The 20,432-nt window shown below is 35.5% G+C and overlaps 1 protein-coding gene across 1 annotated transcript; it reads left to right on the top strand.

Annotated features, from left to right (window-relative positions):
- Window positions 1-16,604: 16,604 nt before the first annotated feature.
- LOC124393760 (beta-microseminoprotein-like) lies at window positions 16,605-19,401 on the top strand. The gene is made up of 4 exons (XM_046861776.1): window positions 16,605-16,715; window positions 17,564-17,657; window positions 18,431-18,548; window positions 19,170-19,401. The coding sequence occupies exons 1-4, from the start codon at window positions 16,713-16,715 to the stop codon at window positions 19,282-19,284; spliced, it is 330 nt and encodes a 109-aa protein (XP_046717732.1). The 5' UTR covers window positions 16,605-16,712; the 3' UTR covers window positions 19,285-19,401.
- Window positions 19,402-20,432: the final 1,031 nt, after the last annotated feature.

Genomic DNA, 20,432 nt, shown 5'->3' with positions numbered 1-20,432 from the left:
ATAAATGTAAGTATAATAAAAGAAAAAAAAAAAGAAATAAGAGAGAGTTAGCATATTAGCAATGTAAGATGTATGTAGAGATGACAAAGCTGTTTAAAAAAAAACACATAATCGTAATACGTAATCATATATATATATATATATATATTTTTTTTTTTAAATGATCATCATTTTTTTATTATCATTATTCTTTTTATTATTATTATTGTTTTTATTTGTTTTGTGACTGTAAGGTGCTCCTTATGGCATTAAATTAGGTATAGTGTATGTAATCAGATTTTGGATCCATTACATTCATGTTATAAGAGTAATTTAAAAGTCATTTGAAACAGTAATAGTTATTTTATAGCATTTTAAATATATCTTATATATATTTCATTTGAATTGTTTGCATCTATTTAAAGAAGAGCCTGAATCATTTCATTCCCCTGCATTTACATTTATGCATTTGGCAGATCGTCATCCAACAGCAGAGATGTTCAAGATAAGCACAAGTCTGACCTCTCAAATGAATATCTAGAAGTGTATCAATGTTAAATAGTCCTATGAGCAAATTCTACATTAATATCGATGTGACACTGGTTTCACATATTAACTCATTCCATAATTCAACATCAGGAATCTCATATATTACGTTATGAATGTTGTTACACAATATATTAAAGTATGTATCCTACATATGTATAGAAACATTAGATAGTAAGTTAAATATATGTTTTCCACATGTTTGTACATATACTTTATTATATATCTCTCAAGCAAACAATATAACTATAAATATGTTCATACATGTTTTCATTTTATATACGGTATATTCAGTAATCAGTAATCATGTGACCAGGTCACGTGACAGACTGATGTGAGATGAGGTCCTGCAGCTGGGCATAGTAGCTATAAACCTTACCAATGGACAAGAAATTAAGTACATCAGTGGTGTTTCTTTGATATAATGTATAATATAAAATTGTGAAAAAGTGTACTTACATACAATAGTCTTTATAATTAATTGTTTATTTCCCCAGCAAATATGCTTTACCCTAATCCCGAACAACAAATAAAAAGTTTTGCAAGTACTTTCAGCTCCCTCTTGGTTTGTTATGTGCAGTAAAAAATTGGGCCAAAACTAAACATCAAACAAACTACAAACTCGAAAGACATATGGCTAAATATTTCCATTTAGAACACACTCATACTTCTGACTTTTTTTCCCCACTGTCACTCTGAGCAACATAAACCGCATGCAGAGAAAGAGAAAGCACGTGTTGCAATTAGAAAAGAAAAGTGCTGTCAAGTTTTGCATCAATCCCCTGCGGAGAGCCGGAGCCGTCATTTGCACAGAGCTCGAATTTCATTACGCCTGAGCAATAATTAAGCCTCGAACCGTTCTGATGTTTGCTTGAAAACGAGCAGATATTTCCCCACACTTAAGGAAATTGGGATGCCTGCGAATGAAATCAAACATAAGAGGGGTTTCACTAGGTTTTTTTTTTCTTTTTTTTGTCTAGCAGAGAAAAATTCTGACATTTGCAGTGTGTTGGTGAAACGCTCTGGCATACTAAATTTGCAGAATATAACACCCATTTCAAAAATGTAGCTCTATTTCAAACACAAGACATGTTCGGATTCAACCGAAATGCTCATGGAGTGTTCACAGTGTTCCTGTTGGGTTAAAAAAAACAGGACTCTATCTGTTATGCACTGGAAAAAAAATTTATACAAAATAAATATATATATACAGTACAGACCAAAAGTTTGGACACACCTTCTCATTCAAAGAGTTTTCTTTATTTTCATGACTATGAAAATTGTAGATTCACACTGAAGGCATCAAAACTATGAATGAACACATGTGGAATTATATATGGAATTACATAACAAAAAAGTGTGAAACAACTGAAAAATGTCATATTCTAGGTTCTTCAAAGTAGCCACCTTTCGCTTTGATTACTGCTTTGCACACTCTTGGCATTCTCTTGATGAGCTTCAAGAGGTAGTCACCTGAAATGGTCTTCCAACAGTCTTGAAGGAGTTCCCCGAGAGATGCTTGGCACTTGTTGGCCCTTTTGCCTTCACTCTGCGGTCCAGCTCACCCCTAAACCATCTCGATTGGGTTCAGGTCCGGTGACTGTGGAGGCCAGGTCATCTGGCGCAGCACCCCATCACTCTCCTTCTTGGTCAAATAGCCCTTGATGCCTTCAGTGTGACTCTACAATTTTCATATTCATGAAAATTAAGAAAACTCTTTGAATGAGAAGGTGTGTCCAAACTTTTGGTCTGTACTGTATATATATATATATATAAAAACGAAAAATCATATAGCAAATGCAATGGCTCTTTCAGAATCACTGACTATTATTTTGTATTAATATGTAAATTATTTCCAATACTCTATTCTTTTCATTTCATACTATTTCTTTCAAGTAGTGTCTGTTTATGTTGCCATATTTATACAATCATTTTTTAGCCTACAGTGATCTACAGTGAGGCTTCAGAATCAGCAGTGTGGGCGGCTGCAGCTCAAAGTAAATGCTACGTTAAAGCAACAGCTTTCAAGTAGCATGTACTTTAAGCATGTACCATCCTGTAGGTGTACAATAACGTCACCATTTTCACATGCTTTGATTGGACGGTCAGAGAGTGCAATATGTAAGAGCTCGCAAACCGCATCTGTAGCAAACTGCACAAGCTCAAATATGTTCGTGTGGATTTCATAGCTGTTATTATTCCACAATGACACAATGACAGAGGAGAAGCAATTGATTTGGCCGTGGATACACTCAGAAGACCATTCACGAGATGGACTTTCTAAGAAAAATTGGGCATTGTGAGGAAAGTTCAACCCAAACAGTTTAAAACAGTTAAACTTTTTCATGAACTATTTATACTTTTGCATTTTCTTTCCTGTAGAATTTGCACAAAAACACACAATTTGCCTTCATTTCAAATCTCCAGGAAAACCGTAATGCACAAAAAAATGCATAGAAAACCCAGGGTCATTCTACGAGGTTGATATCGATGCTTCTGACAGAGATGATGAATGCAGGTGGTGCAGCTGTGGCTACAGTGAAAGGAGACTTGTTGCGTTCATAGGGGTTCTTGCTTTTGTAATCAACTTTATTCACATAATGATGGTATTAAGAGGTGGATGGACTTAGATAGGACACCACTGAAGGCCTAGGTGTGAAATTCGTATGTCCACATAAAATCTCCATCCACACATATCTACTCCTTATCATCATTCTTACATTTGTATTCAAGAGAACATGAAAGAAACCCCCCCCACAAAGTTAGGTTTTTTTTTTCCCCCAGCCTGAGTGAAAGCTCTGAGAAACGGAGCACAAATTAAACATGCTCACAAAGACGTTTCCATTTGCAGCCAGAAAATAAAATGCCCCGAGCATCGACCCAAACAAAACGTCCCTCTAATTGCTAGTTTCAGAGCAGTGTCCATATGAGCTTTCCAAATCTTTTTTTTTTCCTTGAATAAATACTCCCACTTACACCTGTTTTCCATGCAGAGTGTTACACAGATGGATGGTCTACAGTAACTGGGGCGGAAAAAAAAATTTCACCCTCAAGGAATGTGTTTAAATACGCCATCTCTAAATACTACCCTCGCCACGTGCATGCGTTCTGAACAGACCGGGATTGGTTAACTTCCTGCTTCTAGAAGGTTGGGCATCTGGGCACTTTCCATTCATCATCATCATTATAGGTATCATGTTGAGATTCGTTCCTTTATTTTATCACCTCCAGTGAAGCATGTTGTCTATAGAAAATGATGTCAAAGCCATCCACGGCTGCGAAATTGGTCACGCTTTCATGGAGGGAGGCGGGACATACTCTGTTTATCCTCTATCAATCACAGCAATGGTAAACCAATCATGCAAATCTGCGAACTCATTCATGAGGAAGTAGGAGGGAAAGCGGTGTCCTCCATGCGTGTCGCTGCACCCCATGTTGTCGTATAAGCAGCAGGTTGAACAGATGCGGTCGACTGATTTCACATGTCGCAAAGGAAGTATGTGTTAGGTTTCGCCTTGACTGGTTGAGAGCTGTTGTGTGTTCGGGGAAAGGTTTGAGAACATAATTTATCAGATTAGATTAAAATGGATTAGATTAGATTCAATTTAATTGTCATTGTGCAAAATACATGTACAGAGCCAATGAAATGCAGTTAGCATCTAACCAGAAGCACATAAGTGGCCTATTTACAATATAGAACAATATGGTACAGGAGGGTTTGGGTCGATATGTACAGGGGGTGAGAGTGATTAATGTACAGAAGGTGCCATAGGTAATAAGATAAAGTTTATATAGCAATATAAAGTATACGTTTATATGTTACAGTATTTACAGTATAATTACACATTAGTTTTTACAGTACACATTAAAACATAAAAAAATTCGAAATTATGTATATATAATCCAGTGTTAGAGCATTGGAGAAGCTAATGCTAGAATGTGATTCCCAGGATGCAATGCAGCTATTGAATGTAGATCCAACGGTTTTGACGATCTATTAGCATGAAACATGATGAAATCCACTTGTCACCTATATCAACAGGTAGCTAAATAGCATTATGGTTAATATAAGGAAGTAGATCAGCGGAATATGTTTAAATAAGCCATTACAACCTGAACCATTATAGACTAGGCTCATTATTATTATTACTAATTTAGGTGTTGTTCACAACAAATGTCATATTCGACTAGTCACAGAGGTGCTAATATTAAAATAATAATTTGTGCTTATTAGAAATGGTTTCAGTTCAGTAAGTAAGATGATATAGTGGCATTCTAGCACTTTTCTGTCTTCAGAATCAGAATCAGGTTTATTGGCCAAGTGTGTTGACACACAAAAAAAAATTTGGTTCCAGCTGTTAGTGACTCTTAAAGTACAGACACAAATAAAACTATACATTAAGCTTGGACTATACAAGACGAAACAGACAAGACAAGACAAAAACAGACTATACAAGACAATGTAAAACAATATAGACAGTATGAGTATTAAATAGGGATACAGATTATATGACAGATCAGCGATGTACATAAAGTGTGAGAGTGCATGGTAGTGCAAATGACAGTATCGTGCTTCAGGTATGATAAAGAGTCACTTTAGAACTTATATAAATATATAAACATATACGGATAATGTGATGACAGTTCTGCTATAAGTGCAGTACTTATAGATATGATATGAAGCAGGGAATATATTTATGGTGAGTTATTAATGAGGCTGAATGCCTGGGGAAAGAAACTATTCCTGTGTCTGGCAGTTTTGGTGAACAAAGTTCTGTAGTGTCTGCCAGAAGGAAGGAGCTGAAAGATGTGTCTTGTTTCATTCATTTGATAATTGCTGAATGTTCAATTATGTACTAGGATCCAAATATTTTAATATTATACATTATATTCTGAGACAAAAAAATTCACAGACACTAACACATACACCCACACATGCACACACACATAGTAGTTTAAATGAAATGTAATACACTAAGTTTATCTTGAGCTATGTTCCTTATGGGAGTCATTGTTAAAATGTATTCACTCCGGCCACAGAGCTAAATTACAATTCCATATTAACACTGAGATGAGCTAATGAAAGAAATTACTCAAGTTTCATTACTCAAGGACATTTATGAATGGATAGAGATTAACTTTACGGCGTTTGAGGGAACACACGGAGGAGAGCACAAAGTCAGGTCAAAGATTTGAAGTCCAATAGATTAGTTCATCTGGAATCAAAGCTAGCATGAAAACTCAGTGCAATTTCCATGTCCCTTTTCTTACTTTATCATACTTTCCAGACCATCTTCCTAAGTTGGTCTAAGTTAATTAGCAAGGCTAGCTAGCTGAGTCTAGTGCAAGCTTTTGCAAAATTGGGAAGAACAGTTCTAAGCGTAATGCTAGCATGCAGTATACTTAGGTAGCTGGCTAGCTTTGGTAACTCTCAGTGTTATTGTGTATCAATGAAAAAAAATCACCGTATCATGGCAAGTGATTCTCTGAAATGTAGAAGTGAACTAAAAGGCCAATAATGCATCAATATTTAAGTTGGCAATGCACAACTTTAACTTAAGCTCCACCCCTTGTTGCTTTGATAGTTGGATTTTTAGAGTAGTGACATCAGCATATTGTCAGAGATTACATGTTCTCTCGGCACACTTCCATATTTGTCTAGAAATGTTTTTATTTGGATTCCTGTTTTGTCTCCTTCCCCAAGCTTGTGATTTTTACATTTACCTCACATATCTCAGGCATTTACAGCTGGTACAAGTGATTAGTGTGTGTATACTATAAATACAAGGTGGTATCATAAAGAGTCGAGTCTAGCTCTGTTTACAGGAAAATACTTTATCTACATTTACACACTATCACTTTCAAAATAGTCCCCTTACGCAGCAATACAGTGCTCCCAGCGTTCCTGCCACTTGTGGAATATGTCCTGGTAGTCTTCTTTTTAAAGCGTGTCAAGCAACTTCAGTAAATTGTGCTGGATCTTAGCAATGGTGTATAAATGGCAACCTTTGAGCTGGATCTTCATCTCCAGGAAGAGGGCAAAGTCTGCAGGAACCAAATCTGGAAAATTGGGTGGGTGTGGAAGTGAGATCATGTGGATTGTTTGATTGACTCTTTGACAATCATCATGCACAAATTGCTAAATAGTTTAGACATTTTCAGTAGTTGAGCTTGTTGAAGGTCTTCCTGATCTCTTCCAGTGATGTTCTTTGGCAGAATTTTGCTTTTGCGCATTGTTTTAACTTGCTGTCAGAGATGGACAAAATACACACTTTTCTTTTACTCAAGTAGAAGTACAGATTCTCAAGTTTTAAAAGACTTTGGTGAAAGATGAAGTACTGACTACACTTTTTTAAAAAGATGTTTGGGTTTTGACATGTATTTACGTAAAAGTAGTCATTACTACTACCTCTTTTAGTGTAATGCTGGTAACTGAACCTCACATCGAATTATTATATTGATATAAAAGAATTTCAAATGTTGTTACCTAATGAATGCATCCAGGCTGAACCTCCACCCTAAAGAACACAAGCAGAGAAAAAAATGATAAAGATGGTGATCAGAAATGTTTCTGTTCTCAGTCATGTTTACATCACTGACTCCCTCTGTCTCATCCACGTTAGCCCCATACTTTTTGTTGCCTTCTGCCAAGCACAATGTAAGCTTTGTACCCTAGACTATGTCTGTGGTGTGTGAGAGCCAGAAAATGATACACAAGTGTTAGATTGAAAAAGCTGCACAATGACAAGAAATAGGTTGATGGGCTGTGTTTGCTGTCTATGATAAAATCGCAGGCATGTTCATACATGTGTTCAGAATAGCATCAGTAAGCACCATTGGTTTCGAAACATTCTGACAGCACCTCATACACCATGTGTGCGTTTAGCTCTTGGCAAATTAACTTGTTCAGTCACTTAGCAGTTTTCATTTATTGGTCCATGTTTCTCATTTTTGATTATATATACAGTGTGATAATTAACTTAAAATGATGCTGCCTTTAAGCCAATATAAAGCATTGATGATATACCAGGTACCAAGAACTAGAGCAAGCTGACAAGAAACAACATTAAGTAGCTAAAACACTGAAATAAAGCAGTGAACAGAAAGCAGAATAGGGATTTTTTAAAGTTTGCAACTGAACAACTTTGACTTTAGCTCTGCCGTTTCACTGACCCAGCATTTTTTTAATTGCATGCTTATGCATATTTGTTCTATACAGATTCAGAGACGACTTGAAATAAAGATGAATAAACTCTACCCTGTTGTCTCAGCCATATTAATGTCTAGTAGCTGATTATCTTGATCACAACACTGAGTAGGAACCAAACAAAAGGAATTGGAATTGGATGATATTACAATAGTCTCATAGGTCTGATAGGTTTATCAAGCGCCACGGCCGTTATCGATGCTGACAAACACGGTCACGTCGCAGACTACACAACTGCATCAGCAAGATGCTAACAAGTCTGTAATGTGTCATTATTCATGCTGCTGCTCTAATCTGTTCATCATTGACTGTCAACACATGACTTCGAACTGCCTCACAGCTTTCATAAGACGTGTCAAAATTGCTCTGAAAGCAAAAACACAACTCTGTCAATTAATGCGATAGAGAGAAAAGAGATGAGCAGAAACAAAGAAAGAGGGAGTGAAAGAAAGAAAGCGCTTGACAAGTTAAAAAAAATTGCAGCATTGCTGCAGAGAGCGATGATCAGATGCTTGGACAGATATCTCTGTGCTTTTATGTTGAGTCAAACCCGGAAGTAATCAAAACTAGAGTATACAAATGCTGAGAGCTGCTCGGTATATTGGTGAAATCTCAAACATCAAACAATACTACAGGTCGAAACAATTAGATTTTATTTGTAAAGTGTTTAATGACAGACATTATTGCAAAGCAGATTTGTGAAAATACTCCCAGGAATTGCTCCCAGAGACAGGCCTGGAGCACGACTGGTCCTTGGACGACCGAGGGCACCTTGGGAACATACCCCAGTTAGGGGTATAGAAAGGCACTAGCCATGCCTAGTGTAAACTCCAGACAGGAGGTGCTCACTGAAAGGGTGTGAAGGTCTCCAACCCCATTTTAGAGAGGAGAGACAGTCTTGACTGTCAAAAATCTCAAGGGCACTTTGGACAGGGTCTTAAAGGAAGCCTTAGACAAGGCTTCCAGAACAATGGGCAGGTCCCATACTGGCACTTTGGGTCGCACTAGAGGCCTCAGCCCCAGGGTACTGTGGAGGAAACGTGTCACTAACAAGTTTTTTATCTAGCAACTGCTCAGCAAGAACATGATAAGCCACGTAAACCTTTAGGGTGAAAGGAGACAATCCCTTGCTAAAAAACTGTTCTTGATTCTTCCTGTGAGGAACCTACCAGAGAGGGTGTTCGAGAAATTTTACCAGCACGGGGCCACCAGGTGGAGACTGACACCATTACGGCAAACTCTCTTCAGAACTCCCGGGTGCATCACCACAGGGGGAAAAGCTTCGGCCACACCTGTACCATGACGTCCAGCCTAAGAGGGGCTTGGGTGAGTAAGGGAGAACCAGAGTGCAATGTATCTTTAGTCACAAACAGGTCCACTTGTGCTCTGTAGTCTTCTCCATATTTGCTCCACCACTTCTAGGTAGAGCCTCTATTTCCTGGGCCTTGGCCCTTGCCTTGAAAGGGCATCTGCTCCTAATTCAACCACCCTGGGATGTATAGTGGACCTACAGGAGGATCTGTCATTATGTTGTTTCATGTAGCACCTTTTTACTTGGGAAACATTATAATTTGGATTTTATTTTTGGGAAATATTATTTTTTATTTTTACTGTGAGCAGTACTGAGGCTGAAATGGCAATGAAAGCTACTTGACTTGACATTTTTATTTACTTTTTTATGTTAAGGTTGTAAAAAATTGCATTTCACTGCATTAGGTTCAATGTATTGTTATGTAAACAACGACATAAAATTAGAATTTGATATTATGCGTTTTCCGATGTATTTGTGTTCCCGTATTCGGATGAAAAGTATTGAATTTTCTTCTCAAGGTTAAAAATACACACATGGTCTGAAACACTAACTGAAACTAGGCACTATTATGTGTAAAACAACTCCTTCTATCTTCTATCCTTAAATGTAGTCAGACTACATTTGTGACTGACCTTTGAACACGATCACGTATCTGACCTCTGCTAAGCCATCGTGTTACCTAGAAGTCATTTTTATTTTCTTTCATGGTTATAATATGGATTTTTACAGTATACTGTAGTTAATGGCAATAAGAATTATTTTTTTATTTGATTCTCTAATGCCAGCTGTAGACATGTGCCTTCAAAACAAGCTAATTAACGATGTGTCCTGTCAGCTTGTTAGTCTAATTCTGCAAATGTATTTCCTGTCAGCTTGTTAGTCTGATTCTGCAAATGTCACCTACCTCTTGTTACTTGTTAAACCATCAATGCTTCAAGCAGGCTGAAAAGCAGCAATTTATCTTTTTTTTTTTTAAGATTATTTAAAAATAATGAACACATAATCAGGATATTTCCCACTCGTCACTGTCATGCTTCATCTTTTCCTCTGTGTCTTGTTTACTGCTTTTTGTTGCACTCTGCAATATGTAGTTTCTTTTTATTTTGACATTACGACAATATGCTGACATTAAATTAAAACACGAAAAAGTCACAAAATTCATCAGCATGCTGAGAGATTTCCTGGAATGCTGAAATACTTTTTTCTACTTTCTATTTAGCATATTTTGTTTTTGTGTGATTCATTGTAAGAGCTACCAGATGTTTTGCGATCTTGGAAAATTCTGTAGTGTAACCTCTCAGGCTATTAAATTTTGAGTGTATTTCAGTCATATCTTCTTAGTTATCTAGGCATATACCGAAAATGTACGCAAGTTCGGATACTGGTGATGACTCATTTTATAGTCACATGACTACAGTACATATTTGATTTGGAAAAACTTCAATGCTGCCATTTATCATCAACAGGCAGAGTGAATCTTTGAAGATCATTATCAGTCTCCATTTTTTGAAGAATTGTAGGCTAGCTAGTGCATTTATAAATTTATTTTTACACTTAAAAGTCAACTAAAACAAACTAATAATAATAATAATAATAATAATAATAATAATAATAATAACAATAATAATAATAATAGCAATAATTATAATAATAATGTTAATTATAATAATAATAACAACAATAATAATAATAGCAATATTAATAATAATAATAATAATAATAATAATAATAATGTTAAATATAATAATATTAATAATATTAATAATAATAATAATAATAATAATCATAATCATAATAATAATAATAATAGCAATAATTATAATAATAATGTTAATTATAATAATAATAATATATTAATAATAATAATAATAATAATAATAATAATGTTAAATATAATAATAATAATAATAATAATAATAACAATAATAGTAATAATAATGGCAATAATAATAATAATAATAATAATAATAATAATAATAATAATAATAATAATAATAATAATAATAATAATAATAATAATAACAATAATAATAATAATAGCAATAATAATAATTATGTTAACTATAATAATAATAATAATAATAATAATAATAATAATAATAATAATAATAATAAATGGTAATGTAAGTAATTTAGGAGGATTTGGAAAACATTGGACTCCCTGGTTTTTGTGCTGCATTGTGGGATTTTTTCCAGTTTCAGTGCATCAGAAGTACAACATTTAGCAATTGAGACAGCCTTTTAGACCCCTGATCAGCACTCTGACTAGTCAGCCAGGGAGTTGATTGAGACACCATACAGTATAGCAATCAAGAACATCTGGAAGTTTAAGTAGATGCTTCACTAAAAGCCAAGAAGGTATATCATGGCAAACCAAGTCAAGATGAGGGAAAAAATAAACATGATAAACCAATGATAAAGACAGAAGCCAGAGACAAGCCTGACTGTAAATAAAAGCACATGGATTGTGATGTCATGTCATATGATTGAGGAGGAAGCGGATACAAGAGCAGATCAATTGAAATGAAGTACAAACATACAAAATAAACAGTTTGAAGCGAAAACACGTAATGACAGAGAAACAAAAAACAAATCCTGAACATGGAGCAAGCATTCCAGCAACAACGTCTGAAAAGTGTTAATGATCAGAAAAACATGAAACCTTTGACAGTGAGGCTTGGGATCAGGTGACATAGAGTGAGTATTGCAGGTCCTGTTTATAAACCTGACAATTACAAGTAGTAATCTTTAGTAATCCCTTCCCCTCGCAAACTATCTCCCATCTCACCAAAGCATTTGTATGTATAAGCTTCAATTGTCGATCATTATTTTTCAGTAGTATAACATTTAACAATTCCTACTGGTTAATATACACCGATCAGGCGTAACATTATTAACGTTGAAGTGAATAACACGGGGATTTATTATGCAGCGAATAAACATTTTGTACTTAAAGTTGATGTGTTAAAAGCACGAAAACTGGGAAAGCGTAAGGATTTGAACGAGTTTAACAAGGACCAAATTGTGATGTCTAGACGACTGGGTCAAAGCATCTCCAAAATGCAGCTCCCAGTCTGCAGTGGTCAGAAAAGTGGTCGAAGGAGGAACAGTGGTGAACCGACTGGTCATGGGCGGCTGAGGTTCATTGATGCACGTGGGGAGTCGAGGCTGATCCGTGTGGTCCGATCCAACAGACGAGCTCCTGTAGCCCAAATTGTTAAATAAGTTAATGCTGTTAATGCTCGACAGGTCAGGACTGTTTGGCAGCAAAATAGGGGACAAACACAATATTAGGCAGGTGGCCAAGTTATGCCCCTATTACTCATATGTATAATGCTTGGTATTTCGGCCTGATAAAGAAAAATCTACAACTGAAGGAGTGTGTACTTTACTGTAGTCAAAATAATGTTCATACTTTAATTATGAGCCGAATATCCGACTGTTTTATAAGGTTCTTAGGTGTTAAATATTTCACCTATTTCCTCTTTCCTTTGAGTTCGACTGGTTTTACTGAGACCCGGGGGTGTAGTTGACCCCTTTGTCTGCCCGTCAATGTTTGCATTTTGGATTGCCAGCATGATCCTGTTTGCTCATGTTGAAGGTTGACTGCCTCAAAAGGATTTTTCCAAATTATTTGCTGATAAACATCACGCATGTGTTCATACTCCTTCAGACTGTTAAAGTGACTTCCCAAACCCCAGTTCAAGGATTTGGACATGGCCTTAATAAAAGTAATTAACACATAACAAATCTGCTTCCTTGACTGTTGGTGTACAATGGGATGATAAATAGACGGACGGAGGGACGGACAGACGGACGGACAGACGGACGGACGGACGGACGGACGGACGGACGGATCTCTTTGAATGTACCCTGTGTTTGTGTTCTCTTTACACTTTAGTCATCCCTAATGAAAGCGCAGCATTTGTATTGCTGCATTTCTGCAAATCCAGAACAAAAGATCCAAGCATTCTCCGTCTGTGTGCTGTGGCAACCCAGACAAGTGACATCATCACCTATCTGATCAGAAAAGTGATCCTGTTCCTGTGGTCCTCGCAAGCCGGCGTCAGCAGGGGTGAGCGAGATATCCTGGAATAAAAACTTCCCAAATATTTAAATGAAGGATATTCAAGTGATACATCATTCTCAATACTGAATGAGCTTTGAGTTGGTTGGATAGTTTTGGATCGAGTAATCAAGATTTTAAGGTCATTTGAGAGTCTTTCTCAGCAGTTTGTGAGTCAAATGCTGCTAATCTCAGATTTGAGAGAGAGAGAGAGAGAGAGAGAGAGAGAGAGAGAGAGAGAGAGAGAAAGAGCTAGAGCAAAAGCTAGGTAAGCTGTGTAGGAAAAAGCTGAAGAGCTTGGGATTCCAGAACAAACCGATTGAAATAGTAGGTTTGGATAAATGTGCCAAGCCTAAAAAGACCTTAAGTCAGCCATGTGGGTGTTCAGACAGTAGCATTCTCTCCTAATACAAGACTGGGATGAGAAAATCACTATGCTGGTGCAGAAACGAGATAAATGTGGCACTTTCTCCGTTTAAAAACTTGTACACAGCTCTAATGCAGGAATAATTCTCTCAAGGACAAGGTTAAGGTCTTGGAAAAACAGACACTGCTGTTGATTAAAGTAAAGTAGATGTACCTTACAAACATAAAATCAAATCACAGTCTCTGGACACGTTCTCCTTCGAGCGATGATCAAGACGATCCTGGGGCAAGGAGAGCATCATGACAAAGGGAACATCTTATGAAAATTAGCTATAAAGATATTATATATATTACGGAAATCCATTTCTGACTGTGGATGCCAACGCCATCTGCACTCAGATACTTCTGCTTTCTGAAGTGATGAAGCTGAACGCTCATCGTAATACCTGTGAAGACGAGCAGTCACTCACTTCGGCTATGTTCCAATGCTATTCTCTCGAGCTCATTCGTAGCTGTGTGGAGTCTGCTCCATCTTTCATTTTCATTTTGACTGTCAACAAGGCAGAGATGAGGCTCTGATGGAATCCACCCAGTGGTATGAATTGCATTACTGACATTCTAGAAAGACTTATTCCTGTTTTTATGCAAACATTTACACACTTTTAATAGTTAAAAAGCATTTCTCATAAACAAGGATGTTTTTCTTTTAAAAGATAGATAGATAGATAGATAGATAGATAGATAGATAGATAGATAGATAGATAGATAGATAGATAGACAGACAGACAGACAGACAGACAGACAGACAGACAGACAGACAGACAGATAGATAGATAGATAGATAGATAGATAGATAGATAGATAGATAGATAGATAGATAGATAGATAGATAGATAGATAGATAGATGGACAAGGATAGATAGATAGATAGATAGATAGATAGATAGATAGATAGATAGATAGATAGATAGATAGATAGATAGATAGATAGATAGATAGATAGATAGATAGATAGATAGATAGACTTTTTGTGAAAATGCATTTCTCATACAAAAGGTCGCTTCCTTTTTTTTTAAAGAAAGAAAGAAAGAAAGAAAGAAAGAAAGAAAGAAAGAAAGAAAGAAAGAAAGAAAGAAAGAAAGAAAGAAAGAAAAGAAACATGCAAAGACATGAAAAAACTGTTGACAGCTGTGATAAAATTTTCGTTGCATAAACGATCCTTGGCCTACTGATAGCGGCCGCTGGCACACAGCTCACATTGTCCTGAGTTATTCAATAACAACAGTAAAACAAGCTGGAAAAAGCATATTGTTACAACAACAAGCAAAATATAAACCTCTCTTGAGTTTAAGTGTGTAAAAGTGTATATTACAATCAAACCATTGAGCTTTAGACCTGAACAGTGTGGTTAATGCTGAGTAAAATTGAGGTTCTGCAACGTTCTTTAACTCACACGTTCACCCGGCCAGCCCTCCTTCACTATGCTGATCGTGGTGCTTTGCTGATGCTGTGACTTTTACCTTTAAAATGTTGTTTTGTTTTTTTTATTGCAAAATATGTTCAGTCTGCATTTTTAGACTTCACTGTTTTATGAAGTATGATTCTCTAGAACTGTTGGTATTTTTGTCAATAACCATCATCCACCCACTCAGAGTTTACTGACCTTGACCAGGGACATTCTGATCCATTTATTCTGATCTTCACATATAACATTGAGTTTCTGAGTTAACTACAAAGAGGAAAAGAGAGGCTGAAAGGGTAGCTGAATTCTTTACTCAAGTAAAAGTACAACTATTTATACTAATGAATACATGTACACAAAGAAAGGAAACAGGAAACAGGAAAACTACAAGAAAGTTTTTTTTTTTTTAAAGAAAATCCATGACACTGGTTTTAGTTACTGGTGGTACAGTGAATTAGTGTTCCTTTGCAAAAAAAAAACCCCAATATATATAATGTTTTTATTGTTTTTTTTCCCTAAATATTTGCAATGACAATGTAGGTTCAATAAAAAAAAAAAAAAAAGAAAGAAGGAAAGAAAAAAGATGAATGCAGACATTCACAATTCCACATTTAGTCCCCATTTGTTGTTATAATAACCTCCACTTTTCTGGGAAGATGTTCCTCTAGATTTGGGATTGTGCTTGTAAAAATTTGCGCTCTTTCAGTCACAAGGTACTGATGTACAGTAAGTGAAGTGAGGAGGCCTGGTGTGCAGTCAGTACTGCAATTCATTCCTAAGGTGTTCAAAAGGGTTGAGATCTCCAGGCCCTATAGCAGGCCACTCAAGATCTTGCACTCTAACAGATGGGAATTACACATTCAGGAACTGTCTGTTTGCCCTTTCTATGTCTAACAAAGACCAAAAATCTCACATTTGGACTCATCAAACCAAAGGACAGTTTTCCACTGATCTAATGTCCACTGGTTGTGTTTCTTGGCTTTAACAAATCTGTTCTTCTTGTTGTTTTATTAAAGTAATGGTTTCTTTGCCACAATTCATCCATAAAAGCCTGACTTATGCAGTTTCCTCTAAACAGTAGATGTTAAAATATGTCTGGAATTTGAAATTCCGAAAAGCATTTATGTAAATCAGCGGTTTCTGAGGCTGGTGTTTCTAATAAACATATCCTCTGCAGCAGAGGTAGTTCTTGCTCTTCCTTTCTTGGAACAACCCTTATAAGAGCCTGTTTCTTCATAGTTTTGGAGACTGCACTTGGAGATACAGTACATTTAAAGTTTTTGAGATTTTTCGGATTGACCGACCTTCATTCAACTAATGATGGCCCGTATTTCCTTTCCTTTTCACAAGACAACTGATGGTCTAAAGAAATAAACTTTTAAAAGGCACACTTGTGTATTAAAAAGTAGTCTACTCATGGATTTCAATATCCAGTGGACTTTACGCTAGTGTCCTTTTGACCTGTAACTACTGACAAAGCTAATGTAAAAAAATTAATCAATTCCTTTTGACCAATCAGAATTGAGAATTCGCGAGACTGCCAGACCACCTTCTCAAACTCATGTTGTGAAATCTTGCTTGTGTAACGTTTGGCGTAGGTTTGTACTCTGTGTTTATTTTCGGGAAGCGGTTTAGATTCTCGGTTGTCATGATGTCTACCTGACAATGGATTGGCTGTTCTCATTGGGTGTAATCCTCATACATCTAACCTTCATTAATATAAACCAACCAACTACGTTAGGTCGTAGATTTTAAAACTTCCCAACCCGGAAATATGGTGAGTCTTTTACTGACCAACATTATTCCCAGACTGAGATCATGTCATGTCTTCTAGGTTTCAACTGCAATGCAATTGGATTCTCTTTTCATGATAAATATAGTTTATTAAGAATGTCTTCTATTTAAGTAGAGATACTGCTAATGAATAATTTCAAGAAAGACCTATTGGTAAAAATGATACTAATATTTACTCAGTTATACTCTGTTCAGTTATACACAAACTTTATTTTATATAACGGTGAAAACAATGGGCAATAAAACTATTTATTTATTTATTTATTTATTTATTTATTTATTTATTTATTCTGTCACCCTTTAATGGTTTTAGTAATAATATTAGAAAAACTTTATATTGATTAACATATCAATTAAAAATAATTAAATTAAATAATTATTGAATTACATTAGAAACTTTTTTAGTAACTGTAAAGAATTGTTTATTTTTTAGGAGTTTTAGAGCCAGTGAGAATAATCACTGAATGTAAAAACTGACTGCACCTCAGACCTCTTCATCTCATCTACATCAGTACCTGACTTCACTAACATGTGACTGATGAGCACAAATCTCCAAAGCACACCCAAAACTCTATCAAAACATCTTCCCAGAAGAGTGGAGGTTATTAGATATTACATATGGATCTTTAAAAGGCACATACATATAACTTTGGTCCATATAGTGTAGGTTTGTTGGTGTATAGGAGTTTAGTTTGATCTCATTTCTATTTGAAATCAAATTAGATTGTTCAATGAAATGTTTCCTATAAAGTAGTTGAGCGATGCAGCAACAGAGCATTCGAGCAGTGTTTATTTGCTCACATTTTTTTATTTGTTTTTTTGCTTCCAAAGTCCGTTCTGAAAATATCAGTGATCGTGGGCTTCGTGCTCCTTGCTCTCTTCTCTGTGAGCCATGCTGCATGCTGGCATGGGAAAAACGAACCAGGTAGTTGTTTACACACACACACACACACACACACACACACACACACACACACACACACACACACACAAACACATTTTTTTTTTACTCTTAGTTTTTAGCATTGATTGACAGGACGGAAGTATTTCATTTTAGGAAACTTTATTGCATTTTAATGGCCAGCAACACAGTACTGTAGCGATTAGTACATTGTAAATATTTAGTAAAATTGACAAAAATAAATGAAATAAATGTTTTTGCAAATAAAAAATATATGAAACAATATACAAGCGGTTCAGAACAGCAAGTTGTAGATTATTTAAAAATTTGTGGGATATTTTAAACTTGTTTTCACTAACAAATGTAATAAAAAATTTTTAAACACATTATTGCAATAAAGGTACCTTAGGGGCTGTGGGGGTGTGTCCAAAATTTGAGGATTTTCTGAACTAGTGGGTGGTCTTAGAACATAACCTCCACAAGTTTCCTGAGGGACTACTGTGTGTATATATATATATATATATATATATATATATATATATATATATATATATATATACACACAGTAGTCCCTCAGGAAACTTGTAGAGGTTCTCAAAGATCACCTTTTTTACTTTGGAATTTAAAGTCAATTTTAAAACAAGTACTTTCACTTCAGTATTAATGTAAATGGAGCACTAAGAAGGGGATCGATTGATTTGACTCAAGTACAGGAATGATGTTTACAATATGGACTAAAATTTGGCCAGGGTAAAACACAGCTTTCTTGAGCATTCTTCTTTACTTTACCAATGTAGGGGTGGATGGTTGTCAGGATTTTGAGGATAAAACATGGCACGAGTTTGGATCCAGCTGGAAAAACAGCAAGTGTTCAAAGTGCTGGTGCAACCCTGATTTTATTAGATGCTGTCATGGGTAAATATACAACACAATAAAATGTTGCATTCTATGTACTTCTAATATCACACTTACAACATGGCTGTTAAAAACAAACAAAATTTTCATAGTGTAAAAGAAAATGTATCACATTCATACAACAGAGCAGCTAAGGGCCTTGCTCAGGAGCCCAGGAGGGCGTAAAATTTGAACTCTTGACCTCCTGAGACAAAGTCCAATGCCTTAACAACTAAACTACCACCTCTCCACTAATATGCTATATATAAATTATACATGATATGTAAACATTAATAGATAAAACATGTGTCCATCTTAAAAAAATACTGCTTCTTTTGCAAATTTTCATGATATGAGCTAGAAAAACATAATCTACCTTGGCGTTAGGGTGCATAAGACCCTTATTTCCTTATTTCCTTATTTTCTTATTTCCTATGGCTGCATGCCTTCCAAGTGTTACTACCACGTGTATTTAATTAGGTTGACACCAACAAAGCTAAAGAACTTGGTTTTTTTTCCATTAATGATTAAGTATAATATGATTTTACTGTTCCTTCCTTTTCCCAAATATCTCCATGATGTGATGTTCTTTATGCATATCTGACCTCACTTTATATTCTTGCATTTTTATTTATTTTGCAGATGGCCAACAAGCGTATCTGCAGGATGCAGCATTGAATACGATTATAGCAAGTGTACATATAAAATCACTAATAATGCCAATCCAGGTGCCCCATGCGCTGCATCAGGAAAGTGATTCTGAAGATCATATCAGTAGATTGATCATTGTGTGACTTCTGAGATCTGAAATACAAAAAAAAGACATGTTCCTGATGAGATTTAGCTGCAATTGCAATAAACTTTTATTGCTGAATTACACAAATTGTGGAGTCTTTGCAGGTTTCATGGTCAGTAAATCCAACTAATCCATAAACTGATGAAAACAGTGAATAGGAGATGGAAAACAAATCTGGAACGAGGTACCAAATGGGGTCAGCAAGTGTATTTAATATATAACTGGTCATCTGATAAAATGTCAAACCAATTACGCTCACAATCACAATGTGTGTGGAAATTCATTGTGACCAACACAAACTGCATTCAGAAATTTGAAAACAGTACAGATTTAGAAATAATTTCTTCTTCTCAGCTTTTTTTCCATGATGCCATTTGAAAGATGATTTGCAAGGACAAGAAGCAGTTAATAAACACTCAGGGAATATTTTAATGATCCGGACATTGAGATTTGCTGCTGTTATGTATGTTTATATATACTAGGATGTATACTGCACCTGCACTCAGATGTTTATGAGAAATATTCACCTGACTTATATACAATACAGACCAAAAGTTTATATATATTATATATACAGTACAGACCAAAAGTTTATATATATTATATATACAGTACAGACCAAAAGTTTGGACACACCTGCTCATTCAAAGAGTTTTCTTTATTTTCATGACTATGAAAATTGTAGATTCACACTGAAGGCATCAAAACTATGAATTAACACATGTGGAATTATATACATAACAAAAAATGAACTGAAAATATGTCATATTGTAAGTTGTAGGTTGTAGGTCATATTGTAGGCATCAGGAGAATGCCAAGAGTGTGCAAAGCAGTAATCTAAGCAAAAGGTACTTTGAAGAACCTACAATATGACATATTTTCAGTTGTTTCACACTTTTTTGTTATGTATATAATTCCACATGTGTTAATTCATAGTTTTGATGCCTTCAGTGTGACTCTACAATGTTCATAGTCATGACAATACAGAAAACTCTTTGAATGAGAAGGTGTGTCCAAACTTTTGGTCTGTACTGTATATACCGTATATTTATTACAGGTACACTGTGTTACCTCATACAAAACCTGTTTTATATTGCACTGAACTGCTG

This window comes from Silurus meridionalis, chromosome 11, assembly GCF_014805685.1.
Source record: "Silurus meridionalis isolate SWU-2019-XX chromosome 11, ASM1480568v1, whole genome shotgun sequence".
Classification (NCBI taxonomy): Eukaryota; Metazoa; Chordata; class Actinopteri; order Siluriformes; family Siluridae; genus Silurus; species Silurus meridionalis.
This window is presented reverse-complemented; position numbering and strand designations above follow the sequence as displayed.